We start from the raw sequence: 27,520 nt of genomic DNA, 5'->3' as shown, positions 1-27,520 counted from the left end.
GGGATTGTTGGTTGCTGGCGTGCTGGGCATAGGGTTTGGCCGTTAGGCAAATGCGCATTTCTTGGTGTACCTTTCTCACCCTAGTTGATATTCAAGTCACAATGTTCAGGGGGGTTGGCAAGAATCCTTCAGCGGCATCGGAACATGGAATCTGCTGAAATATGCTGAAATTAATTTCCCCATCCGGTTTCTTGACAGAGTCTGAATTAGGAGATCTGATCCCTAGCAGGTAGCCGATGCTCCTTACGCTTGATACTTGTCCGGCTACTGAGGGCCATCGTCATCAGGAGACCGTTCCAAGGGCGGAATTTGCTCGCGTCGACCTCTCTAGTCAGGCGAGACGGATGGTTGGTTAGGAGGAATCTTGCCGCTTGAAATGCTCCGAAGGCACCGACGTTGAGCTCCTGAGATTGGTTGTGAGCAGTTCGCCTCCGACCATGCCGGAAAAAAACGCATGAAGGTGCCCCCCACCGCTCGCCGCGAGCGACGACATCCCATAGGATGTTGACCGGCCTGCGGCTGTTCCCTTCTCATGTTGGTCGAATCAATGGCTCGACAATTCTCACGATGAGTGGCTCTTCTGGATAAGCACGCAGCTCTCCCGCTAGTGCCCGTTCCTTAAACTCGGCGACGAGGAGCCACAGCCAACGGGGCAGATGCTCGGATACACGACTGCTCCTCCCGCATATGCCGGTAGTGCCACCACGAGGATGAGTTCGTGTTGCCACTCTCGAGTCACGACCTCTCGGCATGGGCAATATTCCCAATTCCCATTGAGGTTGGAAAAGGGCGCGGGGAGGTTTCCCATAGCGGTGCTCGCCACGCCGCTGAGAGGCTGGGACTTGGCAGCATTGCTCCCGTCTCATGCAGTGTGCGCCCTAAACCGACTTTGATTTGAAACCCAATCCGAACTACTCTGAGTGGAGTAGAGGACGAAAAAGGGTGACTGATCGGAGGCACTAACCGCTTCGAATAGCGGAACAGTTTGTGGCAGTGCAGATGACCCCCTATTGTGGCACAGCTGATTTAAACTCTCATTTCTGATTGGCCAGTTGACTACGACGCGAACCTCCCGTGGCTTGTGAGTGCTCCACTGCTCTCTCCACCACCCAACTCCTTCCCATGTCGAACATCCAACGGCAGAACTCCCACGAGCTCTCTGCTCCAGTGCTCCGAAGCCTCCGATGATGATCGGCTGCCGGGTGACGTTCATTATCTGTCCCATCAGGCGACCAGACTTGGGTTTCGCTATCTCAACAGAACTGCTTGCTATGCTCATGCGAGGGGTGCTACCTCTCCGGTCCTATGCCGAGAGCCAGTTCGAGTTGCACTGCCCATCTCTCCGACCTTGGGGTCGCGATGAACGAACACCCAGAGCTTCAATGGAGCTTCAACAGCGCCCAAAACAGACTGTGATGGCCAATTTTCTTCCTCCTTGCTACCATCACACACTATTACACTAACCATGAGCTCATCTATCCGAATATTACAGAAACGGGCCACTCAAGCGGCATGGTCTGTCGTTTGTCGTCAAGGCCCGAGCTCGCCCTTCGAAGGGCGGCCAGAGCACAGCCTGACAAGAGGCTGTGCAAGCGCCTCATGGCCTGCTACCACGATGGACTATTCCAATCCTTCCAGCACCATTTCTTGTTCCGATTTCACCGTGGCTAGTGACTGCTCAATGATGAACTGGGCTGGCGAGTTTCCAAAACCTTGTCACTTGAATTGGGGGCCCTTCGCATAAATGCCGTCAAGGCTCCAGCTTTGGCAAATCGTATATATGTTCCACTCGCTGCAATGAGACTGGAGCATCGTGCATATCCACTAACGCCCCAACTCTAACACACCACCATACGCAGTCATCGCTCCCCTTTCTTGCATATATCCCCAAAGAGTCAATTTCTCTCTTTACAATTTAACAACATTCATACTTTGTCCATTTAAGACCTTCTAGTCGTCAAGCTTTGTATAATCGTCTTTGTCGATGATCTCCTTGCCTGTCTCATCCTGTCACCCCGCCATATCAGGTATCGATTTTAAAGACCACAGGGTACGTCCACGCGGATTGGTTCCATGACCCTTTATACCGCACTAGAAGTCTATGCACGACACCTCCCGTTGCCCTTCCCGTCTGCAACGTTGATCTGGAAATTACCCTCAATCAAAACCCCTAACGTTTCCTCGTAGCCCAACGAAATTTCGGGAGATCGAACATTATCATCGAATCTTCACCAGATCCATCCCGGTCGTTTCCCGTCCGCATTCCTTGCTCTTGCTTAGGGTTAACGAGGCCGCTACCGTCGCTGCCCGACCAGAGAATCCTACGCAAATTTCCGAGCACCATTCGTGCAATTTCAGGCATTTTCAAGCGGTCGCAAAAACTGTCGCCGAACCGCGGACGCCAAAACTTGACATCAACCTGGAAGGACGCCAACGTACCTGCTGTTCTTACATCGGCTCCCGGAACCTTCCCTGCTCAAATCTATCGAAAACGCTAGGGCCGTGAAGGCCCAACTGCGAAGCACATAAAAGTCCGGCCGATCGCATTCGTCACAATGTGTATTGTTCACGTCACCCGCAAGGTCTATGATAGCGGCGACATCGTCGAGGACGAGCGCCTCTATTATCCTTGCAACAATTCACAGGGACGCCGCGCTTGCCCGAATGCACAAAAGATATTCCGCGGGACAATTCAAGTTCACAACGCCCCCCAAGGACCAACATTATCCCAGCCGATACCAGCCGGACCAGGGGGACATGGATATAGTCGACATACCCCGGGTCTGAGCATTCCAGGAGAAATCTCCACACCTGCAACTTCGAACTCACCACTCACTCCTAGCCCTTTGAGTGCATCACCTTCCGAATTCAACGTGCGTATTGCAGAGCCTAGCTGGCGTGAGTCGCGAGGCTCCTCGACATCCAAATTAGGACGCAGTTCGTCAAGCAGGAGCCGGTCTGAGGCGCGAAAGTACTATGAGCCGGTCTTTTACATCGGCGGAAAAGACAGGAAAAAGAAAACCGAGCACCGTCGCTCTGGTTCGCTTGCCAGCAGCGTCTCCGACGCTTCGTCTGTCCACATCATTGATACTCCGCGCTCCCGGCCAGTCTCAGCAAACATGGAAGGCCCAATTCCGCCACCGCCTCCAATGCATCACTCACCATTAAACGCGATGTTCGGCGGTATCCCTCCACCACCTCCTGCGCCGATGACACCTCTTACTGGTCATCATGTGTCCCCACTCGGCGAACCCTTCGGCGAGCCCCCCACCACCCTTCCACGCCGCCGCCCCTCCCAACGCGTCCAGCTCCACAACCCCCCTCCCTCCCCCCGTCCCGCCAACCTCACCTACCGCGAACCCACCACCCAACACCGGCGCACCTCCTCCAACGTCTCCGTCTCCTCCACCACCCCTTCCCTCTACCCCACCGCCTCCGTCTCCGGCTCCTCCTCCCCCTCTATCCTCACCCGCGCTGACCGCGTCGACCCTGTCGAGTCCGACTACCGCGCCCAAGCCCGCGCCGACCACGCCCGTAACGAGCGCCTCGAGCGCCGCGACCGGGAGCGCGACCGCACCGACGTTCCCGCCCGTCGGCGCCGGCTGAGCACCATCAGCAACGCCGCAACGCTGCAGACGCGTCCGCAGACACCGCCCGGACAGCGGCTCGAGGGCAACGAGGAGCGCGAGAAGCGCGAAGCCGCGGAGGACCAGCATAGCATGCGGGAGTACAACCGCATGCAGGCGCGGGAGCAGATGCGCGAGGAGGCGCGGCGGCGGCGAGAGCTAGAAGACGAGGCGCGGGATGGGTACCGACGGGCGGTGGAGTCCGGGGAAGAAACGTTGGAGTTACCGGAGACGCCGACACGAGTGCGGTGGACAGAGAGCGAGATTGGGGCGGGAGATGGGTCGGTGCGGTCGGAGGGCGAGCGGGCGCGGGCGGAGCGGAGCTCGCGGGAGTTGCGGGAGGCGAGGACGCGGGCGGGGCGGTTGGAGAGGGATTTGAGGGAGGGGAGGGAGGAAGAGGGGGCGGTGGTGAGGGCGCAGGGGGAGGTGGAGAGGTTGCAGAGGGAGGTGGATGAGATTCGGGCACGGAGGGTGGAGAGGAGAAGACGGCTGGAGGAGGAGAGGCTGGAGGAGAGGAAGGGGGGAAGGCATACTCGTGCGCAATCGGACCAGTGGAGGGAGAGGGGGAAGAAGGTGTTGGAAGGAGAGTGGGGAAGGTCGAGCGGCGGCGGGGGAAGTGGTGATACCAGCGGTGATGGGAAGAAGAAGCGAGGGTCTTTCACCGAGAAATGGTTCTAAGCCAGCCTGGTATCATCATGTTTGGGGGGCATTTTTGTATTGTATTTGTCAAAATAGCGGTCTTCGATCTTTGACCTGCCGCGGGGTGCACTCACAGATGGAGGGGAAAATAGATACGCGAGGCTTCAGTGCGACAAAACACAGGTTCCTTTATTATATGAAAAGCTATTGGCAGTCTTCCCGCGTTGGACTTGGCCGAATTGGATGGATACTTCTGGGTGAACGTACACTGGCCATCGCAACTACGAGATAGGTACAGCGGAATCGTCACACATGACGGTAGCGTACCGTGGGTGGTCTTTAGGAGACAAATGTAGACTCTGTCTTGCTGGTGGGCACTGCAGGGACCACAGTTGCACTAGATGGAAATCCTGGTGGGCATCGCAGGTACCCAAGCCGCATTGAGAGTTCTCCGTAGACCGTACCACCCTCAAAAACAATACCAATGGGTATCGACACGATTGAAAGAGACGAACTGAATGACAAAGACTCTGAAAGTTAAAGGAAATCATCAGTGGGGAGTAGAATGAGAGAAAGGCAGGTCTCGACATTGGGCTCGCACCCTCGACGCGGAATCGGTGGGTCATCAGTCGACATCATCAGTAACATCACACATGCATAATGAATAATGGCAATCAAGCCTCACAGTCAGCGCAAGCCGACCGCTCAGCGACACCTAGTAGGGCAAAGTTGCTTTTATTTCACCGTTATGAACCATGGGGTAGCCGTGCTGGAGTACCTTTCTCCATCCTCCATCCGAGTATCATAAAACGCCATCAATGCCAGAAAGGAATCTATCGCGCCGGGCGGTCGCCGAATCGGCGCGGGCGCTCGTTCGTCTGCTGGGCGGACACAGGGACAACGTTGACGGGGATGCTGTCGAACTGCACACATACACTCATTAGCGATCAGAATCGGGGTTCGTGGATATTGGCATTGCTTACGCCCATGGACTTCAACATGTCCTTGGTCTCCTGATCGACGTCCAGCTGTCCGCTCTCGCTGTTCTGCGTGAAGTCGAGAGCCGAGACTTCGGGGACGTATTGATCCTTTCGCTCACGTTCCTCTTCCTGGAGCTTGAAGGAGATGCCGCGGACGGGTCCACGTTGGATACGCTTCATGAGATGGGTGGTGAAGCCGGCAATCTACACAGCGCAACGGTTAGAACACCGCACACACGCTTCCGAAATTGATGGGTGGTTATATACCTTGTTGCGCAGACGCTTCGACGCAATGATGGCGATCTCATCGCAGATTCGCTTGTTGGTCTCGAAGTCGAGGGTGAGCTTGGGGTAGTACCGCTCAATGATGACCTTGGCGGACTTCTTGACGGTCTTCGTTCGAACGCGACCCATGATTGCGGCTTGGAGTTGGCGATGGGATTCGGTGGTGTTGGAGGTCGACGTTGATCGGATTCGGATTTTCGAAGATGGGAGAGACTTTGTGGGTTGAGAGCGAGCGAGGGAGGTTTGTGCGTGGAGGCCTTGTTGCCTGAGTGCCTGGTGCAGGTGAATGCCTCTGCCTGGTAGTGTGGAAAACTGGAAATCTTGGCGTTTTGTGCTGGTCTTGCGAATATGTGGATGCCTGAGGCTCTCAATCAATTGTTTGGTACACTATCGGGATTCGGGAAGGATAGGTCTTAAATTTAGCTACATCAATCCCCATGTGGGCCGACCGAGGTTGGCCCGAACGGGAGCAGGAATCAATCAATCAATTTACATCATCATCTTCAATATATTTCCATTCTACGCTGTAGAATTCGTCAATTGGTATCGGTTTGATAGGCACATGTCATTCATTGCAGTATCTGCATCCCCAGCAGTCCAGAAATATTCCTTGGTTGAAATCCTTACTCCTTGCTCCATGTCGCTCTGCCCCTGCGCTACCTGTGGTTCGAGTCATGAAATTTCCTGTCAATTTAAGGTGCGTCTTCACTCTTCCTTCCTTTGCAACTATCCTCCGTATGTCGCTTCAAGTTGTCTTTTCGGCTTATGGTCTGTTGGCAATTTTTACAAGTGAACTGAGTCCCGTTGTGTACATTCAGATGGCGTTTGTAGTCTGACCAGGAGTTTGAGATAAACTTCGTCTTGCACCCCCTTGGGACAGTACATTTATACTTCCTCTCATCCTTTGGGGAGTGGATCTCTCTGAGGTGACGACTAAAGGAAAGTCAGTTGAAAGCTTAAACTAGACTCAGGGTATATGGTCACCTACCTCAGTTGGCTTTTCAGATCGAATGCCTTGCTCTTCGACTGACAGAGTGAATGAGGACAGGGATAACCTCTTTCTATGCGCGGATTCCGAGTACCCCGATTCCGAGTACCCCGATTCCGAGTTTCTCGATTTTCCGATGGTTCGTCTTCGCTTCTGTTGTTTGTATCCATGTCTAAGAGCCGAGGGTCTATAGGAGGACTTATCGGGTCACCCATATGTGGGACATGTCGCTCCGGCGTCCCTGGCACTGGATGCTGAAGCGAATTGGCCAGTCGATCGGTGTCGGCGTGTTGGTTCTGCACAGGCATGGGATTCTGGCAACCATTGAACCGGGAATATACGCCGTCTTCCCGCCATCTGGGACCAAACTCCGGGCCCAAGTCTCCCTCAGCATCGATCGAAGACTTCCCCAGATTTAAAAGGCTAGTGTACGGGAGCTCAGGTGGACCATCGCCCGAACCAGTAAATGGCACGAGACCAAGCCACCCGCAGGGCGAATCATCCACCGAGCGGTCAATTTTGTCGAAAAGTATCCAGATGGTTCGACCGTAGGGGCTGCCTGGGCCTAGTGTGCTCGCCGAGTAATGTGTTACACCACGGTCATCCGGTTCTGTGCTGGTCAAGGGCTCGGGCCAAATCACCCCAAGATGGAGGGGGAGCGGGGGGAGCAGATCGTCGCCTACAATCTGGACAATGACTTGGAGCTCTTCCTTCGACAATATCCTATCAGATCCGATCTGGCTGCTCCAATATGGGTTTCCCCGCCCATTATAGCGAATGCGAAATTGCTCCCCTTGGTGGATCCTTGCCAGATATTCTCTAGACGGCGTCTTTTCGGGACCAAATATAGCTTCCATTAGGACACGAACAGCGTCCAGGCCGGTAGCATATTGGGTAATATCGGCTTCCGGTATTCTAGGCTGAATCTGCTGGCCGACAGCTCCTCGCAGTTTCTCCAGCATCCGATTATCACCATGGATGACTATCTCCTGCTTGTCCAGCGAGTCACTCTTGTTCATGGATGTATTCCATGTATTGCCGGATATGCCAGCATCGCCTGCATTCTGGTCTAGTGGAGATGCCCGGGTTGACTGAATGGGTCCTACATTCCCTATGATTTCTAGCACACCGCTGCCATCTCCAGAGATTCCCAGAAGTTGTTCGGTCTGTTCGACGCGAGACCCGGGTGGGAAGGAAAAGCCTGGATATTTGGAGGAGATTGGCCCATCTGCTGGTTCGAGCTGGAGATTGACCTCAGGGGCGGATGAGGTGAACGCTAGAGTTCCGCCAGTTTGGGATGATGAGAAGGGGTCCTTCGGGAACCGTTAGTGAGCTTGTTCAAACTGATCGTCAAAACTGCACGAAACTTACATAGCTGGTCAGACAATCCAAACCAGATTCACAAAGCCAGTCGGTGGTACAATCGGGAAATCCGTAGAGGCACGAGTTAGCAAAATCATCAGAGTCTTCCATCTTCCTCTCCCACCAGGGAGTTCTGTAGTCTCTCTGCCGGTAAGTCGAACACAGAAGCGTGCAGTTGCACGACACGGAAGTCAAAGGCCCAACTAGACCAAGCTTTCAGAGACGACTGTCCTTGTGAGCTCTGCTCAAAGCTGGGCAATGGAAGTCAAACAAGTCTGCGGAGTGTCGGGTGGCGGATAACAATAGCATTATATTATTATCCACGTTGGGTAACAAGACAGGACAACAAATGTCGAGTCCACGTCAGTGACGTCCCAGTGTTCCAATTCCTCTCCGGGAGGCCCCTCATAATAACGGGTGGAGATGGGAGCACCGCCGGGGCGGAGCGTCTCGTAGCGGGGCCTACACTCCACCGCCATAATTGCCAAAATTCCCATTATCTTATCAATGGGCACTTCAATGCGTCGCCGCTTAAAGCAAGTTTGAACATTGTTCATGGTGAAGAAGAGTCTGGTGCTCATCCATCGATCTGGAGAGTCTTAGGGTCTCGCGGATCTGAGTCCGGCCAATGAACACCTAGCCCTTCCTTGCGCTTCATGGCGATCTCAGACCCCTTGACGACTTCACGCGGGGTCATGGAGGTGCCACTCTCAGCACAATTGGGGTTTCGTGGATGCTGGTTAGCAGTTGTGGCTGTATATTGACTATCGTGGAAGGCATATCTTTCCCTTCATCAAATGTATCGAGGTGCGACTGGGCACGTAGTCTGCCATCCCTTGTTGGCAACGAAATCCAGAGTACTTGCACTGTAAATCACACAATCAGAGGCTGTTGTCCTTATCTTATATACCTACTCCGTGCGATCCTAGTCAGGCATTAAAGCGGGGAGACTGGGTGTGGGAGCGGGTCGATTTACGGATATCGAATCCTTCTTCACATTTCACAACCCCTTTCTAATATGAAGGCGTCTGGCGTTCCCAATCGATACCATAACTAGTAACCTCGGCGTTCCACGATGTTGAAGACCTGGAGCACAAGACATCGCTTACTACCATGCTGATGCATCGTAGCATTCGGGTGGATGCCGGATACAGGTGTGAGACGTCTATTGGCCGCATCCAATGTAGACGAAAAAGGACAACCCTGAAGCAACTGCGAACCACATTGCTGCTCCTAAGTCCATATGAGACCTAGATATTAGAGCTTCGTCGCACTTCACACTCCTTTGTTGGGCTGAACTACTAGAGACATGGTGCGGGAATTGTGCCACGGCTCCCTACCGCGGGGATTGGTATGACCAGTCACCAAAGCCTCGGGCCCCAATTAAGTCAATCAGTTTTCGTTGGCGCCAGCGGGTGGATGTGTGTGCATGCGGTGACGCATCACAATCACACGGTTTGGGGCACTCAGTTTCGGCCTCTTGGAACTCTAGAAGCGGCTTTGTGCGTCATTGAGTCATGGGCATCGTCTAGGCCATCACCTATCAGATCTGCTGAGGGAGCACCTCACTCTTGCAGCTCTTCAGCACAAGATGACCTTGACATCAACATTGAATTTATCCGCAAAATAAGGTCGTAACAAGGCGTTTATACTCATTGCCGAACTCGTTACTGAAAGTCATAATAGGAAATGATTGTCCGTTGTCCCGTTTTTACGCTTCTCGTTGCCATAAACATTTCTAACCAGTTTCAGCCATGATTGTGCCAATCTGGACGGTTTCGCCTGAACAGAGAGATGAGGCCGTGCTCGATGAAGTCCCAAAAACATAAGAAAGCGTAAATCGTTAAAGAAAAGTGTTCCGTGAAATGAAATGGTTGCAGAGAACGCTAACAACCAGTAGGGACCGTGGCAGATGCGTTGGAGTCCAAAACCGTCGATGTCGTACCCAAGTTTAGCGAATGCAGCAATGCTTGTAACGGGCATCGTCCATTTGTATTCGACATTTTCCGAACCGAAATCGAATTTAGGATGCCATTCGGGCGTTGAACAACTTGGATTCACGGCCTCGTGGGGCCTACCGCGAGCGATGCCGAGCCCTATGGATACCCCTGAATAAGCCAGAAGGCTGATTAGGGATGGCAAGACTCAACATCATTTAATCATTGCCGTCCCCCAGGCCCATGTCGCGCTGGCATATAACTGCATGGCGTCGACAGTTATCCGCTCGGGGGAACCGCGTTCCACATTTGGGGCATGCGTGCGGTTTCTCCCCAGTATGCTTTAATTTGTGACGCGAGACATCTTTCGGATAAAGGAACCTCATCCCGCACTTGTCGCACGAATGGGGCCGTGTACGCTTTTTCTCATGTTTCCTGGATCTGGTAAGTCTCTAATTAGATCATAATCGGGACTAGGTATACGTACCTCCAATCTCCTGAGGTTTCGAACCGCTTAGGGACGAAGTTATTCCGACCGGTGCGTGGCTGGAGTACTGGATTCGTGCCTGTGAAGCCTGTTGTTGCCGTCCAAAATCCTATGTTGTTGAAGGCAGGACTGCTTCCGTTTATATCTAGCGTTGGTACTGCCTCAGGACGGGTAACAGGTATCTGTTCGACCGCAGTAAGAGTCGCGGTGCTCGGGTAGAGCAAGGGGTTGAATAGTCCGGTCGACTGTATACCTGTCTCCTGGCCATTCTCTCCGTCCCATTCGGACCACGGACGATCCTGGAGCCACTGCGGTGAAAGATCGGTGGAACCAGGTCCGTGAACAGTCGTCACCGTCTCTGATGAGGGCTGTTCTATTGCATTGGAAAATAAAGAGGCGTGATGCCTCCTTTCACTTGGAAAGTCTTCGGTCCTCGAGTCGCTCGTCGCAGGGTCGGGTGAGAAAACATTACTCGGACTGGAATTCGGATAGGATTCAGAGGAAGAAAACGGGTTCGAGCCGTTTATCGAGGTACCGTCGTACTAGTATTTGTCAGCTGTTGGTACGCCTGAGAGAACCAGTGCTACTACCTCATTGAGTGGGACTGACTGCGTATAGTCTGTCGTTTGAAAAGTCTCGTCGTCGGTAAATTCGGCCGTAGGGTCGATATAGTTTTGACTCAGTCCATCATAACTAGCCACAGAGCACAATCTCCCTCCCAGCCCCTGACCTGTTCCAGTCATGATTTAAGCCTCCAAGGCTAAACTTCTGTTGGCAGAGACAGGAAGTCTGGGTATCGGAGTCCCAGGCTGTATTCAAACAGCACGAAGCATCAGAAGGTGGCTCATAGACCTCAAGGCATCCGGATGTGGTTTCGTTTCTGCAAACAGCTGGTGGTGTTCCGAAGGAAGTAGAGGTCGAGCAAGATGGATGTCCGCCCTCGAGGCCTCTTCCGATATGGATCAAGCGGCCTCACTACGCCAGATCGGGTCTGTCCACGCTGGCATGCCCAACAGGCAGTGCAAGCTAGAGAGCTCTTCATTTTTGCGTACTGGACTAAGATTTGACTCAAAACGAAGACTTCTGTGGAAGGGAATAGCGAAAACCAATTCTTTTGTATTTTACCCGCCATAAAACAAGTGTGGCACACCATTATCAAAGTGTCGTAAACTCCTACCCTTGCATGACTGAACTGTCGGCTGAACATACTTTCCCCTGCATACTATGTAAGGTTTGGTATGTACCAGGCTGCCAGCGCAAAAGCCATCAATGCGACTCCTGGGGTCCCAAGCCGCTCATCAGTCTTTCGGATGACAATACCCTGTGTTCTGTTAGGAACTGGTGGGTGTGGCATCCATCTTATATTTAAAGGATACCGAGGCAGTTAGCCGCTTGTGGAGAATACAGCACTGGTTACCCGTACTGATCTGCCGAGACCATTGTCTATGAACTCGACATTGTGGAAACTCTCCACTCTGCAGCGGGCCGTTCCATTCCAAGGCGGATCTAATCTCTGTCGTCTACCACAGAACGTATATGGTTCCGTCCCCCAAAAGAAATATTAAACAATGGGAGTTGGCGTTGAGTCGCCGTGTTATTGGTCGTTGCAAATCTGAGGGCGTTTACACGGGACGCTCCAGTAGCGCCCACTGTGTGTAGCATGTACATAATATGCAATTCCATGTAGCGCCTCCACGCCTCGCTTTTTGTCACTGACAAATGTCTGTCTAAATCCTCCCTCCACTCCAGTAATCCATGCATTGAAGCGCTGAACATGTCGGCTTGTCGGAGGTTGGAGATCAAGTGCGGGGAAGGAACATGAACAGGATAAATGCTAGTAAAGAGCAGAGAAAGGCAGTCCCGTGTGATCCATTGTTGCTGAACTCGAGAACATCAAGGCCGAGCCCAGTTATCATTGATTCAATTCGATTCCTTGCCTAATCCGACGTTAGGACGACTTTGCGGTGTAACAGCATTGAATTCGTCGCGAACCTCAGGCAGGGCCGTTTTCCCACCACTGGTTTCGTTTCGAGTAGGTAGGTAATCTTCGAGCACGGGTCCTCGGCATGTGTTTGTACAGCTTCCACAGCTTTGGTAGCGATCAGATTGAAATTGCATAGAATTGCTTTTCTTGGTATGAAATATCATACTGTACAGAAGCCGAAGGAAGACAGGTAACTGGATTCTTCTGCGAATCTGTATGATTGATAGTGTTCGAAGTCCACCAGAATCGAATCCCAAAACCTGTGGTATGAAATTGAGCCTGATTGAGCCTGTCGTTTATGCATCACAAGATGAATATAAAAAGCCAGGGCTTTGAGCGTATCAGAATTTGAGCGATTTCCCGTCTTTCACGAATTGAGAAATCCACCCAATAGTCATTCTATGATGAGTGAGCCTGGTTGAACCACTTGTTTGTTGATACGTACTTTGATCGTTTGGTATCGGCAAAGTTCTCATGATCCGGAGTGACATTCTTCATGAAGATTGGATCGGCCTTCATGCGGACAAAGTCCTCTATATCCTTGAACACAATCTGAACGATAACATCATAGTCGGCGATGTTGGAGAACTGTGGATCGTATAATTTTGCCATCATCGGTCTAGTTTTCGATGTATTGTGAGTCTGGATCGGTGTTAACTCCACTGCTAACGGAAAATCAGGAGGTTCGCATTTACCATCGGCCATGACTCGAAACCATACTTCTCCATCAGATCCTGGACAAGAGGAGCGTGAACCTTAGTCATGTAATGACGATAATCATCCTCAGAGAGACCGGGCTTCTTGTAACCACAGAGCGTCAATGCAAGCATCTGCTGTCCTTGGGCGATTGCCCCATGTTCTTTTTCTGTGGTCGACTGGTCGTAGACATAGTTATATTGTACGTAGAGCGAATCCAAGACTTCGAGCAGACTCAACGAGGATGAATGTCAAACAGATAGGTTACGGCTGGACTAAAACTTTTATAGAGGACTTAGAGGTAACTAAGATTGTGCGAATTGCACGCTGCTGACGGCGCTCATGTGGGGAGCCGGACTCTCTGTTGAGAGCCCTCGATTCTCGTTCTCAGGTCTTTCAAGATGAGCGCCATCCAACGATCGATAGGGTCGCGACTCATAAGTCTTCGGCCGATGGAGCCATCTCCTGTTGGAGAATCCTTTTAAGTTAATCAGTCAGGTGTACAGGTTCACAGTGGTGAGATCATTGTGTATTTGTGTTCAATAGCTTTCCCTTGCATTGAAAGAGCCAACGGAAGGGATACTGCACCTCAGAATAAGACATCAGTATTGCCATTAAGGGTTATGATGGTCTGGACTCTCACTGGACTATGGATATCGGAGGACGTTGAGAAGCGGGTCCAGATCGTGAACTGCCCTAGCCTAGCTGCACGTGGAATGAGATCCCCACAGCATCATCTCCTCTCGTCTCTCGATCACTCAACAACATCCACTTTCAACATCGTCAAAGATACCTTACTCCGTAATATATACATGTTACTGCCGTACGGTATTGTGTACGGAGCATGTCAAAGCCAGTTATCCGTCTAGCATTAGGGCTGCTTACAACGGCCAACGATGCATCGAGACTACTATATGGATATGGGTTTTGTACGACCGATTACATCTTGTGCTCCAGTCGTGTTTCTAGTTTCTATCTGTATATTGCTTGAAGATATTATGTTATTAAGTCTGTTTGATGTGCGAGTCTAGTCCTTCCTATCAAAGAATTCGAGGATTTCGTCCCCTACATTAGATATACCTATCTGTTCTAGATATTCTCGTAGGTTTTGTGCGAACGTGTTAGTTTGGCCGTGAATATTTGGAGGGGAAAATGGGGAATCTACATTCCGAAAGAAAGAAGAGCTGGATTTTTTCTATCAACTCCGAGTCCTAGCCGGACCTAATGAAACGGTGCCCGGGTTGGTTGTCGACGTGCCAAAGCCGATATCTCCTTTCTACATCGGATGGACCTAGGGACGGATAGGCGATGGTAAAATCTAAAGTACAAGAGCAGTTTATCATAAATTCTCTGAAAACGTGCAAGGAACTCCAAGCTCTACCACCACTCTCAAGGCCATGTGTCAGTTCCGTCAACGAAAGTACACATGTTGCCACTGTTAGTGGCCCACTTAGTGTTCCGCAAAGGCTTGCCAAGTTGCCGGAATCTTCTTCACTACGATACCTACCGGCATGTAACGCGCTATGGAGAGGCGAATGTGATGCGGTAATCGTGGGAGGTGCCAACGTTATCGCAAATCTAGATAACTATGCTGGGTTGGACCGTGGGTGCGTGGCCGCTTGTTGTCTCGAATAGGTATTACAAGACCTTTGATGATGAAGCCGACGGGTACTGCAGAGCAGATGGCGTTCCCACGGTGGTCATGCGACGTACTGGATAATGCCATTTCAGATGATGATCCTGTACACAGTGTCATTGTTGGAGCACTTACCAATCACTCTGCAGACTCTGCCTCAATAACCGGACCTCACCATGGTGCCCAAGCCTATATTTTCGACCAGCCTCTCAACTCGAACGGCCTAGATTTGACTGACATCAGCTTTATCGAAATTAATGCTACCATTATAAAGAGATCGAAGAACTCGCCCAGTCGTCACTCAATTTGGTGCTACTTGTGTCCAAATGAGTTTGGTCAGACTCTGGGAACTTTGGGGCGTGAAACCCAATGTGGTTGTCGCCCACAGCCTGGGGGGGTATGGAGCTCTGTATACTACGGGTGTACTCTTAGCCACCGACACGATCTTTCTAGTCGGCAAATGAGCTCAGCTTTTTCAGGAGAGATGCACTGCTAGGAGTCATACCATGCTCGCGGTGAAGGCATCGATATCTTACATCACGAAATACCTAGATCAGGGCAATTGTGAGGTCGCGTGCATAAATACCCCAAACGAGATTGTGCTTAGTGGAGATACTGCGGGTGTCGACCACCTGTCCTTCGTGCTTGCTAAGGGCGACATGAAGAGCACCAGACTCTGTTCCATACGCATTCCACCCGTCGCAAGTTGATCCAAGACTTGAGTATTTCGGAGATCTTTCAAGAAGAGTCGGCTTTCATGATCCATTTGTTCCTGGTATTTCACCTCTCCTAGGCGAAGTGTTAACGAGCTCGGACAATTTATATGGTCAATACCTCAGCCGCCACTGCCGCGAACCTGTTGATTTCCTTCAAGGAGTAGAAGCGGCCAAAGCTGCCAGTCACATCAGTGACTCAACTCTGGCTTGAGGTCAGGTCTCACCCTGTTTGTGTTGGAATGGATTCTCTAATTTCCTTGAGTGCATTCTAGGCTTCGTGAATAGCTCGAGATGGACCCAGCATCTGATCTGTTTTTGGCCTGCACTACTTTTGATGCGGTCCAGGCAACGCTTAACCTTAAATTCACACCGCACCCTATTCCAAAAGCTGCGAAATCGATGCCCAGACCGAGTACGTCTTCGGCTGATGATGCCAAAACCGCTCTCCAGCGACATCAGTCCTCCTTGAAGGGAACTCAAGCACGGTGACGAAGCGCCTCTTTGTCTTCACTGATGGCTCCGGGTCGGCAAAGCCGTACATGAACCGTTCAAAAGTCCCATCCAATGCGGTTATCCACGACTTGGGCTACCCATACATGAAGCAACCCGAGAACCTAAACGCCAGCCTTCAAGAGCTCACTGCTCTGTATGTGTCAGAGATCCGGAGACGGCAACCGACAGGACCCTACAACTTCAGAGGTTAAAGTGCGGAAGGAATCTGTGCCTTTGACGCTGCACAACGGTTAATCGCCGAAGGAGAGACGTGGAGAGGTTGATGCTCCTAGATTCGCCGTACCCAATTGGACTTCAGAAGTTACCGCTGTGACTATATAAATTCTTCAAATACATTGACCTCTTCCGTCAGGGAATGCCCGGTCTAATGACATGGTTGCTTCCTGATTTCTATCCATTCATTAATTCATTGGACGCGCATCGAGCTAGGCCATTCAGTCCTGGAGCCGCACGCAAATATGATATGGGCACAGGATGGAGTCTATAAATATCCGGATGACCATCGCCCTGGGCCGCAAGGTGATGGTCCCAGGGAGATGATCTGGTTGTTGAACAAGCGGACAGACCTTGGACCCAACAGTTAGGACTCATTACTGAACGGCAGAGGATTTGGTGATTGAGAGTATGGCTGATGCCAATCATTTGAGCATAATGGAAGGGAGTAAAGTGAAAGAGGCGGGGGATTTCTTGAGCCGCCGAGCTCTTGATTGTTTATGGTAATCTAGACTTAGGGATGACTTGAATGGAAAAACGGTTTGTACGGAGTATGGGTTGGCGCTTATTCCGCAATTACTGGGTGTGACGATTAGGGATATAGATGACTATGAAGCAATGATGTACCTGTTGTATTCAAATCTGGATTCAAGATGCGGTGAAACTGTATAATTTGACATTAATACCTGGGAAAGTGGCAGAACTTTGTCCAAACTCCACGGTGAGATCTGATGTGGGCGAAACGTCAACCCCACACCCTGGAAATCCACCATGTCACCTCCTTACGATATCGAAACAACCTCCCCATATGGAACCCAAGGCAGCCGTCTAAAACAGACCCGAACCTTTACTTCCCTAGATACCCTTTAATCCTTCAACCTCTCGTTTCTTTTGTCTTCCAAATAATCTCTTTTGAAGCTCAGCATGCCGTCAGACACCGCCGCTCTGGCTGCATTCATTGAGTCTGCTCCGCCAGGAGAGGTGTGTTACGCCGGCTCGTGAAACACTTGACGCAGACCATCGCTAACCCAATGTCTCCAGCTCAGCAATGTCACGAATGGTAATGGATATGGAACCTCTCGAGCTGGGCGCATCTGACCCGGCGCTCCAGATATCAAGAACATCGTCACCGACGACCCCAACGTCATCCAGTCGCTGGGACCGGCGTTCCAGAAATACCATGAGGAGCAATTCTCGACGGTCAAGCTCCCCGGTGCAAGCGATCCGGTCGTCGTGAGCTCGCATAACTCGCTGGGCGGCGGACGATACTTCGACGTCGCGAGCGCCACGTCCTTTGAGTTCGACCCTGTCACGGAGAAGGCCTCCGCGGCGCAATCATACAGCTTGGAATCCCAGAACGGAGATCTGATGTACGTTTCTGATTCGGGTAGAAAGCGAGAAATGCTAATATATATCATGTAGAAAGTCGTTGATCAAGTCCTTCCAAACCCACGTCAACGAACACTTCCCCTCCTCGAGCCTCGGAATCTACCCGATCGAGGACGACAGCCGCATCGCGATCGTGGTCGTCGCCTCGAAATACTCGCCGAACAACTTCTGGAACGGGCGATGGCGCAGCGTGTTCTTCTACGAGTCGTCGTCTGGGGACATCACGGGCAGCATCAAGGTGGACGTGCACTACTACGAGGATGGGAACGTCCGGCTATTGACCGACAAAGCGGTGAGCACATCGATATCCTCAGCGGCCACCGCTCCTGAGGTCTTGAAGGCGATTGCGGTGGTGGAGAGACGGTATCAGGAAGATCTGAACCGCGCGTTCGGGAGCCTGAGTGAGGGTGCATTCAAGGCGTTGCGGAGACAGCTGCCGGTGACGAGACAGAAGATCGAGTGGGAGAAGATAAGCGGGTACAGGGTGAGTTTTTGGAGCATAGGTTTTGCGTCGTACATGACTAACTGTGCTCGAACCGTAGCTTAACCAGGACATTGGTAGCGGCAGAGCCCGGTAGGCTCGGGGTGGTTATGCGTTATGTGAGCGGAATGAATGATTTGAACGTCGAATGTTTCGTGAAGCCGTCAAGCGTACAATCATGGTATCTCGGTGCTGCCCACGCCTAGTCTTTGCTTAAGGTTCTCCCCATAAAGGCAGAGCTCTCAAATCCATTCCAGATGTCCAATCACATAACCGTGCAATATTCCCCCGACCTCCCGCCCTTCTCCGTCGTCGTCTTCGCAGCCGTTCGAGCGATGTCTTCCAACACCTGCATACACAGCTCCCCGGTAACCGCACTACATTCAGCATACCTATCGCACCTCAACTTCTGCGCCATCCCCAGTCCTTCATCCGGCATCACATGCCTCGTATCCTCCTTCTCCCCCTCCGCGTCCCCTTCCGCGTCTCCCTCCGCATCCCCCTCCAATGCACACGAGGTATCCACCCCCGTCTCCTTATCCTCCACCGGCCATTCCCTTCGCAAATCGCGCTTCAACCCCAACACCATCACCGGCCGGCTCTCGTCGATGTTATACGTCGATTCGACCAGGTAGCGCCAGGTCTTGACGTTCTGCAGCGAGCGACGGTTCGTGATGTCGAAGCAGAGGATGATGAAGTGCGGTTTTAGTTCTAGGTACGGGGTCGGGGACGCGGTGTCGGAGAACTGGAAGCGGTAGGGCCGACCGTAGAGGGTGATGTTGAAGACGAGGGGTTGGAAGGCGTCGTGGATGGCAGGGAGGGAGTAGGGAGGGAGTTTCTCGTTTTCGGCGGCCGATGTGGGTTGGGTCCCGAGCATAAGGCGACTGCTTGGGCGGTTAGCGAGGGATGGTTGAAGAGGTTAGGATGCGACAGAGGCGTACGAGAGAAAGGTTGATTTGCCCACATCTGGATCCCCAAGGAGCAGGATCTCTACCTCAGGGATCTCGGTGTAGGAATCCGTGACAGCAGACATGATGGCTCCCAAGGAGCATACCTAGCGGTTCAAGTAGTGTTCATGTTAACGAGATGCTCAATCCGTCATAGAATGAGATTGCGATGTTGAAGTTGCTCAGTCGACTTCCGACCCAATCCATCCAGATTCTAACGATTCTAGGCCATCACCCCACGCCAGCGATGACAGGGACTTGTTACTAATACTGGGGTATCCTGAGCAGCGCGGAATTGACACCGATATCGAATTATCCATATTCACTCCGTCGGACTTCACTCGAAACATGCTATCCACTCGACAGCCGTGACGTATGTGGCCTCCAGGCTAGTATAGTTCTCGAGACAACCAACAATATGGAAATGTGCAATATAAATGTGTCGGAGTGCGCGATGGGGCGATGTTGCACTGCGTCCAATAGGAGCTCGCAATTGTCTCGAAGCCTTACAGCCTTACAGCCTGGTGATAGAGCTGAGCTCTGGCTAAGAGTTCTCCATGCACTGCGCCATATCAATGTTTCTTCCTACATTTCCTCCGCCTTGCATCCTCTTCGGAGCAGTTGCATCGCACCCCACTCCGTTGTGGCTTGTAAGAAACTACTCCCTGTTCTGACCGCTTTCTCGAAATTCTTACGGATGAGAACGAGACACGTTCTGGACTCGGTGACGGAGTCTAGACCCAGTGTTGATGGCACTGGAAGACAAGCTTCATTGGCAAGACTAAGCCCTGGCTATCCGACATCTAAGCATCTTCAGCCGTTCGCTGCTTGCCCTGCCTATTCGTCGGGTTTTCATCAGCCACATATGGAGGTGACGCAAATTGTTGTCCTACCTTCGGGATCACCTAGCCAACCTCTGTCTTTCCGATGGGAACACCAGCTTTCGGAAAGGGAATATGCCGTTGCACGGAGAAATATGCGGCGCTGCTGAGGGCTGGACTTGGATCCGGAGTCGATATTGATGCTTTCCGTTCAGACTTATTGAACTGTTATGCGCTCTTTGTTGTCGATCGTTTCTCGCCCCTTCGTCTTCGTATTCGAGTTCAAAATTAACCGGCCTGGTTTAATGATCTCTTCGTTAGCTGGTCTATATTTGTTACGCATGCCTCTTTAGAAACATGGCTGACATGCTTTACTTTCTTCTGTTATGCCAGTGTGTGTTCCCGTCGTTGGCCCAGTGGTCGTTTAATACCTCCCAGATTGGCACTCGTATAAAGTCTTCAGCCTCTGCTTGTATGCCCTTGATCGTCTTCGATATATGCACGTATTGACATGTCCTAGCAAATCATACAGATGGTCAACAGGCTATTATGACTCCATTGCCATCATGTAATCCATGCACTCTCCGTGCATACGCGACTTCAATATGTGGCCCATCATCTTTGATGCTTGAGAACCAAACGATATCCCAACCCAAAGTCATAACGACAGCAACCACATCCTATTACATATTCACCTTCAAAGATGGGCGAGAACCGATCACTTCGACCGAAGTCGTCAGCAGTACTTTCATTCCGGAGACCACATCAACCGTGTCCAGTGGAAATCAGACAACGGAGTTGATTACCACAACCGAAGTCACGTACACACTAGATGAGTATCGTGGCATACAATTGTATTGGATTCATTTAATCGTCCTTTCTTTCAGTCTACTCACAATTCACAGTACATATCCCACCCCATATGTTCTCTTCACAGAATTTCAGTATGGTCCAGAATGCACTGGAACGCCCAGCCCCTTAGATATAGACCCTTATTTTGATTACAAAAGCCTGATCGTACCAGCTCAGGATGCTCAACTTATGGTTCCTCCAGGGGTTATCGAATTTCTGGAACAAGGAATCCCTGATGTAGAGCTCTCCAACTGTACGACCAACGTCGAGAATGCGTATGCTGCTTGTCCAGCTATTGGCTCACGCGGAACATCTGCCCTCCCCATTCTAAAACGCCATGTGGGTGAAAAAAACCATGGTCCACGAGCGCGTCTTCCCGTGCCATTCGGCCCACGACACTACCCCCTACCACCTCAACTAGCAGCGCGCGCCGGCCCCACAGGAACCGGATTTCCAAGCACTGGCGCATCCATCACTCCCAGACCAAGCGTCTACCCGACCCAACACCTAACTATGACCACCACAGACGACGGAGGCCTTCCAGAGACCACCGCACCTGCGTCCTTCATCGCCTCGCCTTCGCCAGATGCACCGCCTCTGGGAGCAGAACCGCCCGACACGCCTCATATCCCTCCGCAAGGAGGAAACGGCGCGGGTGCACCCATCCAACACACGACCCAACTCTTCTTGCTCACCGGCTCTCAGACCACCATTATCCTCGACGGAGACGCAAAACAGCCACCGCCTACCCCAGGTCCGCCAGGATTAGCTCCACCTGGAGGAAATGGTGAAGATGGGGGGAGCAACTCCAACTTGCCACCGGGAGCGCCGGGTTTGTCCGGGAATAAGAACCCTGGTTCAGGCTCTTCTGTTGCCGACACGATCATCGATCTACTTACGGATCCTTCGCTGTCTGGGGGGTCTTCCCCGCAGGGAGGGTCCCAACCACCCGCAGTTCCTCCGCTACCAAATATCCCTCCACCTCCAAGGTCCCCTCCATCATCTGGAGGTTCTCCGCCATCTGGAGGTTCTCCGTCGCCTGGAGGTTCTCCGTCGCCTGGAGGTTCTCCGCCGTCTGGGGGCTCTCCGCCGTCTGGGGACTCTCCACCGTCTGGGGGCTCTCTGCTATCTGGAGGTTCTCCGCCATCCGGAGGTTCTCTATCCGGAGGCTCGCCGCCACAGAGCGGCCCACCACAGTCAGGAGGCTCTCCTTCAGGGAATGGAGGGCCCGCACCGTTCAGTGGCTCACCTCCGAGTGACAATAGTGGACAAAATGGCGGAACAGGTAGTGTCGGCGACAGAATTGCGGAGACTATAAGTGAGATTCTCGGAGGAGAAGCTGGTGGTTCGGGAAGCGGAGCGCCGCCTAGTGGAAATATTCCCGCCAGACCAGGAAGCAATGGTGGACAAGACAGTCAGCCACCATCTGGTGGCTCTCCAGGAAGCGAATCAGGAAGCGGAAGCGCATCTAACAATGGGTTACAGTCGGGTGGAGGTTCTCCTCCCGGTGTTCAGTTAGTTCCCATTGGCGGCACCCCCATTCAAGTGTCTGCCCTTCCACCTGCCGCTGGAGGAGGCGTGGTAATCGGCTCCCAAACTGTTCAGCCCGGGCAGGTTGCAACAGTGAACGGTATCCCGGTTTCCGTTCCAACTGCAGCCAGTGGTTCGGGATCACCGGCAATCATTGTCGACGGGACCAGCACGATAGCTCTGTCTGGCAACGGCGGATCGCCAGCACCGACTCCACGACCTGTCCTCACCTTTGGAGGGTCAACAGTCACAGCTGGTGCATCCGGTGGATTTGTCGTAGCCCCTGGTACGACCGTCAGTCCAGGCGGACCCGCCGCGACGGTCAACGGCCAGATCATCAGCATCGCCCCAGGCGGCTCCATCGCCATCGTCAACGGCGCAACCCAAACTCTCGCCTCCCCAACCAACCCCACCAAGCCCCCCGTCCTAACATTCGGCGCATCCACCATCACCGCAGACCCAACTGGCGGCTTCATCCTCGCCCCCGGCACTACCCTCCAACCCGGCGGGCCTGCCCTCACCATCTCCAGCCAAACCCTCACTCTCCCCCCCGACGGCACTATTGCCATCATCAACGGCGCCACCCAAACCCTCCTCCCCACCCTTCCTAGCACCCCTTCCCTCCTCACCCTCGGCCCCTCGATCCTCACCGCCAACCCCTCCGGAGCTTTCGTTATCGCCCCCGGCACGACCCTCACCCCCGGCGGCGCCGTCACCTTCTCCGGCACGACCCTCTCCCTCCCCGCCAGCGGAGCCGCCGTCGTCATCAACGGGCAGACCGGCGCGGGGCCGGGGACGACGGCGGCGCCAGCGCTGACGATTGGGGGAAGGGTGGTCGCACCGACGGTGGGGGCGGAGAGGACGTGGTATGAGGTGGCGCCTGGGGTGACGTTGACGGCGGGAGGGGCGGTAGTGGTTGGGGGGACGACGGTGAGTTTGGGGACGGCGGGGGGGTTGGTGGTGGTGGGGAGTGAGACGAGGGAGATGGTGGGAGAGACGACGGGGACGAGGACGGGGGCGGGGAGGGAAGGGGAGGCGGCGTCGAGGACTGGGGGTGGAGCTGCGTCGAGAAGTTCGGGGGCAGGTGGGAAGGTTGGAAGAGATGGGGTGGTGGAGGGGATGGCGGCGGGTGTATTTGGGGTATTGCTGTGGTTGGTTTGAGAGCGGTTGGAGTGATGTTGTATGATAGTGATGATATATGACACGACGCACGATTTGATATCATGTTGACTTGGTACCCTAGTAACAACCGAACATAGACGTCCAAGCTATGCAATAATAATAATATTCTACCTTCCTATACAATACCTATTATGTCTATTCCCCTCCGAAGCGATGCTCCAGCCTTCCAAGAAATCCCAAATTCACAAAGGTCCGTGGCGACGAGTTGGTGACGTGCAACATCATCCCCTTTCATTCACCAGTCCATGATTTGTGCAACATTCCTCGAGCCACTCAGTGGCTCCTGTGCCTGCAACATGCGATGGTAATTACAGGACAGTCGGAGCCTCAAGGGAGTGTGACGCCACCGTTTCTTGAGCCTCATCTAGCGACGGTCTACAACTAAAAGAAGGTGAAGCTGCATACTGAGGAGCACTCACGATGCCCTACCGAATCCTACCGGTAATTATGTCATGCCCGCTGACACAAACAATGGACTTCGGTCTTCAAGTCGTCGACACCAAGCATTTGCCCCCGTCCCTTGCGCCAACGACGTCAACGCATGCATCCACGGAACGGAGAAACCCAACCCGCCCAGCACGAACCGAACAGCATCATGACATCTGGACCCGGTTCAGCGTGGCCGCTCGACGACGCCGAGAAAAAACCAGGGGTCGGGGATGAAACCCGTCTAAAAAGTGGAGGAACGATCAGCGATGAATGGGACCACGGCCAATGATGTCGCGTGGACGACGCAAGCTGAAACCGATGAACTCTCTGCGTGATGATAGGTTCCTTTCAGGGGTGCGAGGGTTCGAGGGTTCGAGGGGGCTAATTAGACAATTTCCATGGTGATTGAGATGCGATGGAGTAATTTGACTGCGCTGTCGATTGGGGGGTGGTGATTGTTGCTCGGCTGGGTAATGGGTTGGAGCCGCAATGGAGGGAGGGGGCCAACTGGGTGGTTGATGGTGGAAGTCACACGTGTGGTTATGCTCGCAAGTCGTACACGGCGTCATCAAGTCATCAATTAACATACGAAATCCATCTGAGGGTGTTTGATGCTTGGATTCTTTGAGGGTGAGTACCGTCCATGATCCATCAGATCGTGAAGGGTGTATGCGTACGGTGGAGGAGACCCTGAAGGGGGCGGTGGTATTCATTGCGCCTCACGCCCACATGTCGCTCCCCTCCCGAACCAGACCAACCCAACCATTCATCCTCTGGAATCTGTATGCAAGTTGGAAGTCCTATCATCGTCATCGGGCAGCACAAATCACAGAAATGTGCAATGTCAAATGACAGAATGGCGTCTAGCTCTACACGGGTGGCTGCAGTCCGGCGGTGCTCAGGGCCCACGATGCAACGCTTAATGGCCAAACGAGGCTTAGGCCCAATCACCCAGAATGACACTAGTTAATAACACTAACTAGGGAATTAGTTAAGGTGTAAAGACTCTCCGTAAAGACTCTTTGCAGGGGCTCCAATAACCAACTTCCTCTTCTTCGGGACTGCACCTCGTCAGTCTTCACTCTCGTTTCTCCTGATAATCCCATTGCTGTGGAAGTGTGGATTGATTGATGGATGCTTGGAATCGCTCTTGAAAGCCATTTCTCCGTCGCTCGTTCCTCCTCTTTCACCACCGTTGTTCACTTCCCCCGACTGAGTCGTTTCTCCCTCACTCCCTCACCTCCTATCCTACATTCTGTACCTCCTCCGCCATCTAAGGAGGAATTTGAACATCACTCCATCTGTCCGCCAAATCCACATCTGTGCCGGTCATGGCATCTCCGTAAGTGATGTCGCTTCTGTTTCTACCCATATTTCGCGTGGGTTGGAAGATCAACCAAGACTGACTCCCACGGGATCGCAGCTTCACATCAGCATGGCAGTCCTTCTGGCATACCATGACCTCATACGACCGACATGCCTCCCATGATTCTCCTTATCGATCAGGACAGCATGTTCCTCTCAACTCCTCGCGTCACGCTCCTCTCACGTCCGTTGCGACCGCAATGGAGTCGCACTCCGATCTTTCTTCATATCCCGAGGACCGAGCCATGTCTCCAGGATCACCATACAAGCCGGGAATGAGGTCAATGTCGGGCAATTTAGCTGGTGCCGACGAACGGAATAGTAATTCCGACCGAGCGCCCCCTGGCTCGATTCAGATGCAGAGCTTCTCAGACGGCCACCCTCCACCACCGCCGGTATCCCATAGCTGGAAACGGATCGATCGCTGGTGCGAGGACAACTACGTGGAACTCTCCGATAATCTGTCCGATCCATGCACGCAGAACGATATCAACGAACTCGAACACATGCTCGATTGCACGCTCCCCCTCGAAGTCCGCGAATCGCTCATGGTCCACGACGGCCAAGAACGGGGTGGATTGCCCTCCGGCCTCCTCTTCGGCTGCATGCTCCTCGACTGCGAAGAGATCGTCGAAGAATGGACCAACTGGCAGCGCGTCGGCGCAGAATTTTTCTCCAGCGCCGCCCTCCGCTCTCCCCCTCCGGCCCCCTCCGCACCTGCCCGCGCGTTCGGCGGCGCCGCTTCCTCCGCGGCGGGACCTTCCTCCGCCGCATCGAGCCCCACCGCGTCCGCGCGACCCACCTCCCCACCCACCAACTGGCGCAGCGCCCTCCTCGCCCGCCAGCACTCCCTTCCTGCCCACGCCATCCAATCCGCCTACACCTCCCCCCACTGGATCCCCCTCGCGCGCGACTGGGGCGGCAACTGCATCGCCATCGACCTCGCCCCCGGCCCCGCCGGCAAATATGGCCAAGTCATCCTCTTCGGCCGCGACTTCGACACCAAAATCCTCGTCTCCCGCTCCTGGTCCACCTTCCTCGCCTCCGTCGCCGACGACTTCGACGCCGGCAAAGCCGAGATCATGCAGGACGACGAGGAATTCGGCTCCGGCGGCGCCCTCGGCGGCTCCGACTTCGCAGCCGGCCAGCTCCGCCTCCGCGAGTTCAAGCGCCGTCCGAACAATTCCGCCGTCGACCCGCCGTTCATCGACATCCTGCGGTGGCGCGCCGAGATGCGCTACGGCGCCCGTCGGCGCCCAACCGGTCCGCCAGGAAAGAAACCGGGGCCAGGGGGTCCCGGATTGCGGATTAATCCGAACGCGCCGGCGGCACCGCGAGGGAACGCGTCGCCCTACTCGTCGCCGACGGGACGGGCGCCAGAGGGAAGCGGGTTCGGCGATCGCGGACGGAGCCCGAGTCGGTTCCCGGGGAAGAATGGCGGGAAAAACGCTGGGAAGAACGCGGCCGGGGGAGCGGGGCGCGGGGCGATCTCGAGTCCGTTGGCGAGGGTGGCGGAGGAGGCGAATTTGCCGGCGCCGGTGAGGGTGATGACGGATGGGGGGTCGATCGGGAAAGAGAAGTTGATCAGTGTGGATACGCCGAGGGCGAGTGGAGAGTTGGTGGCCGGAGAGCGGATCACTGGCACTGAGAATGGGGTCACGACGGAGGAGAAGGGCACGGAAGATGATGGCGTTGAGGGACCAGTGACAGTTGGGCTTGGGCTGGATTTGAAGCCGGCGAGTGAAGTTGAGGGGAAGGGGGAGAACGCGAGTGGCGGTGCGGTGAAAGAGGAGGCAAAGGATACGAAGAAAGGAGGAGACTTGGAGGTGGTGGAGATCTGAACCATCCGGAAGCAGAGAATGGCGTGTCTACCGTATGATGCCGGAGTCAACTCGAACATGTGGACGGACGGCCGCGACTCAGTGTTCGCATACACGACATTCACGAACAGAGCAATCAAGCTTATGCAAGCATCGAGGCATAGGACATCGACATGTCTGGTTCTTCGACCGGTGGACTACGCTACGACCCCTGGAACACGGCGAACACTACATTCACAGATCATGTTTTACGGTTAACCATACAACTGTCTGGTACGAGGTACAGCGACGGAGCCGGTTTCTTGAACAACATTATCGCGCAACATATCAATATACTCCCTTCCTTTCCTCGCCGCCGCTTCGTTACTCCGGTATCGTGCCACGGCAGGAATCAGGAGTCCGCACGGTACCTTGGACGCGATCCGGAGCGTATCAGATGCCCCCATGGGCAGAATACCTTCATACCAGACGAGGATGGATCGGGATTAGGTCTTTCGGGACGCGTGGTGGGATACGCTTCGGCACTGTAATATTAGCGGGAATAGGTTACCAATCCGGGAACAGCCGTTCGGTAGGTTAACGAAGCATGTAATGGAATAATTGATGCTCAAGCGGCCAAGTGCTCGCTGTTCTTCGATTCGC

General features: G+C 53.5%; 10 protein-coding genes across 10 annotated transcripts; 4 read left to right on the top strand and 6 right to left on the bottom strand.

The window, feature by feature from the left end:
• The first annotated feature begins 2,418 nt into the window (after positions 1–2,418).
• P152DRAFT_39902 (uncharacterized protein) lies at positions 2,419–4,615 on the top strand. Its single transcript, XM_033676498.1, has 2 exons — positions 2,419–3,874; positions 4,256–4,615. The coding sequence occupies exons 1-2, from the start codon at positions 2,556–2,558 to the stop codon at positions 4,302–4,304; spliced, it is 1,368 nt and encodes a 455-aa protein (XP_033533597.1). The 5' UTR covers positions 2,419–2,555; the 3' UTR covers positions 4,305–4,615.
• Positions 4,616–5,098: 483 nt separating this feature from the next.
• On the bottom strand, positions 5,099–5,659 carry P152DRAFT_449762 (ribosomal protein S17e; the record flags this gene model as incomplete). Its single annotated transcript, XM_033678129.1, has 3 exons — positions 5,099–5,188; positions 5,249–5,449; positions 5,513–5,659. The coding sequence occupies 3 exons, from the start codon at positions 5,657–5,659 to the stop codon at positions 5,099–5,101; spliced, it is 438 nt and encodes a 145-aa protein (XP_033533596.1).
• Positions 5,660–6,357: 698 nt separating this feature from the next.
• On the bottom strand, positions 6,358–7,959 carry P152DRAFT_458913 (uncharacterized protein). Its single transcript, XM_033679574.1, has 3 exons — positions 6,712–7,959; positions 6,579–6,657; positions 6,358–6,502 (listed from the first exon to the last, which is right to left on the bottom strand). Exons 1-3 carry the CDS (start codon positions 7,535–7,537, stop codon positions 6,487–6,489), a joined length of 921 nt encoding a protein of 306 aa, XP_033533595.1. The 5' UTR covers positions 7,538–7,959; the 3' UTR covers positions 6,358–6,486.
• Positions 7,960–10,035: 2,076 nt separating this feature from the next.
• On the bottom strand, positions 10,036–10,230 carry P152DRAFT_398116 (uncharacterized protein; the record flags this gene model as incomplete). The annotated part of the gene is made up of 1 exon (XM_033676442.1): positions 10,036–10,230. A coding segment is annotated over one exon (195 nt), but the record flags the coding sequence as incomplete, so codon positions are not given.
• P152DRAFT_39569 (uncharacterized protein) lies at positions 10,219–11,140 on the bottom strand. Its single transcript, XM_033676319.1, has 2 exons — positions 10,895–11,140; positions 10,219–10,846 (listed from the first exon to the last, which is right to left on the bottom strand). The coding sequence occupies exons 1-2, from the start codon at positions 11,045–11,047 to the stop codon at positions 10,274–10,276; spliced, it is 726 nt and encodes a 241-aa protein (XP_033533593.1). The 5' UTR covers positions 11,048–11,140; the 3' UTR covers positions 10,219–10,273.
• A 1,489-nt stretch (positions 11,141–12,629) lies between these two features.
• P152DRAFT_398042 (uncharacterized protein) lies at positions 12,630–13,160 on the bottom strand (the record flags this gene model as incomplete). The annotated part of the gene is made up of 3 exons (XM_033676438.1): positions 12,630–12,687; positions 12,734–12,930; positions 12,984–13,160. Coding segments are annotated over 3 exons (432 nt in total), but the record flags the coding sequence as incomplete, so codon positions are not given.
• A 2,467-nt stretch (positions 13,161–15,627) lies between these two features.
• Positions 15,628–16,040, top strand: P152DRAFT_449758 (uncharacterized protein; the record flags this gene model as incomplete). The annotated part of the gene is made up of 2 exons (XM_033678128.1): positions 15,628–15,748; positions 15,787–16,040. The coding sequence occupies 2 exons, from the start codon at positions 15,628–15,630 to the stop codon at positions 16,038–16,040; spliced, it is 375 nt and encodes a 124-aa protein (XP_033533591.1).
• Positions 16,041–17,994: 1,954 nt separating this feature from the next.
• P152DRAFT_458911 (P-loop containing nucleoside triphosphate hydrolase protein) lies at positions 17,995–19,383 on the bottom strand. Its single transcript, XM_033679573.1, has 2 exons — positions 18,874–19,383; positions 17,995–18,816 (listed from the first exon to the last, which is right to left on the bottom strand). The coding sequence occupies exons 1-2, from the start codon at positions 18,963–18,965 to the stop codon at positions 18,198–18,200; spliced, it is 711 nt and encodes a 236-aa protein (XP_033533590.1). The 5' UTR covers positions 18,966–19,383; the 3' UTR covers positions 17,995–18,197.
• Positions 19,384–20,194: 811 nt separating this feature from the next.
• Positions 20,195–23,496, top strand: P152DRAFT_488247 (uncharacterized protein). Its single transcript, XM_033682115.1, has one exon. The coding sequence runs from the start codon at positions 20,250–20,252 to the stop codon at positions 23,241–23,243; it is 2,994 nt and encodes a 997-aa protein (XP_033533589.1). The 5' UTR covers positions 20,195–20,249; the 3' UTR covers positions 23,244–23,496.
• P152DRAFT_507745 (cell wall assembly and cell proliferation coordinating protein) lies at positions 23,351–26,899 on the top strand (the record flags this gene model as incomplete). Its single annotated transcript, XM_033682551.1, has 4 exons — positions 23,351–23,745; positions 25,117–25,845; positions 25,885–26,645; positions 26,688–26,899. Exons 1-4 carry the CDS (start codon positions 23,717–23,719, stop codon positions 26,897–26,899), a joined length of 1,731 nt encoding a protein of 576 aa, XP_033533588.1. The 5' UTR covers positions 23,351–23,716.
• Between the last annotated feature and the right edge of the window lie 621 nt (positions 26,900–27,520).

Source organism: Eremomyces bilateralis, assembly GCF_010015585.1.
Source record: "Eremomyces bilateralis CBS 781.70 unplaced genomic scaffold P152scaffold_11, whole genome shotgun sequence".
Lineage (NCBI taxonomy): Eukaryota > Fungi > Ascomycota > Dothideomycetes > Eremomycetales > Eremomycetaceae > Eremomyces > Eremomyces bilateralis.
This window is presented reverse-complemented; position numbering and strand designations above follow the sequence as displayed.

Coding starts and splice junctions, on each gene's coding strand:
- P152DRAFT_39902 (XM_033676498.1), top strand. CDS start 2,556: ATGTGTATTGTTCACGTCACCCGCAAGGTCTATGATAGCGGCGACATC. Junction 3,875..4,255: donor GAGACGCCGACACGAGTGCG/GTGGACAGAGAG, acceptor TGGTGATACCAG/CGGTGATGGGAAGAAGAAGC.
- P152DRAFT_458913 (XM_033679574.1), bottom strand. CDS start 7,537: ATGAACAAGAGTGACTCGCTGGACAAGCAGGAGATAGTCATCCATGGT. Junction 6,658..6,711: donor GGGTGACCCGATAAGTCCTC/CTATAGACCCTC, acceptor GCGAAGACGAAC/CATCGGAAAATCGAGAAACT.
- P152DRAFT_39569 (XM_033676319.1), bottom strand. CDS start 11,047: ATGACTGGAACAGGTCAGGGGCTGGGAGGGAGATTGTGCTCTGTGGCT. Junction 10,847..10,894: donor AGTCAGTCCCACTCAATGAG/GTAGTAGCACTG, acceptor GACAAATACTAG/TACGACGGTACCTCGATAAA.
- P152DRAFT_458911 (XM_033679573.1), bottom strand. CDS start 18,965: ATGTCTGCTGTCACGGATTCCTACACCGAGATCCCTGAGGTAGAGATC. Junction 18,817..18,873: donor GGCAAATCAACCTTTCTCTC/GTACGCCTCTGT, acceptor CCGCCCAAGCAG/TCGCCTTATGCTCGGGACCC.
- P152DRAFT_488247 (XM_033682115.1), top strand. CDS start 20,250: ATGACTCCATTGCCATCATGTAATCCATGCACTCTCCGTGCATACGCG.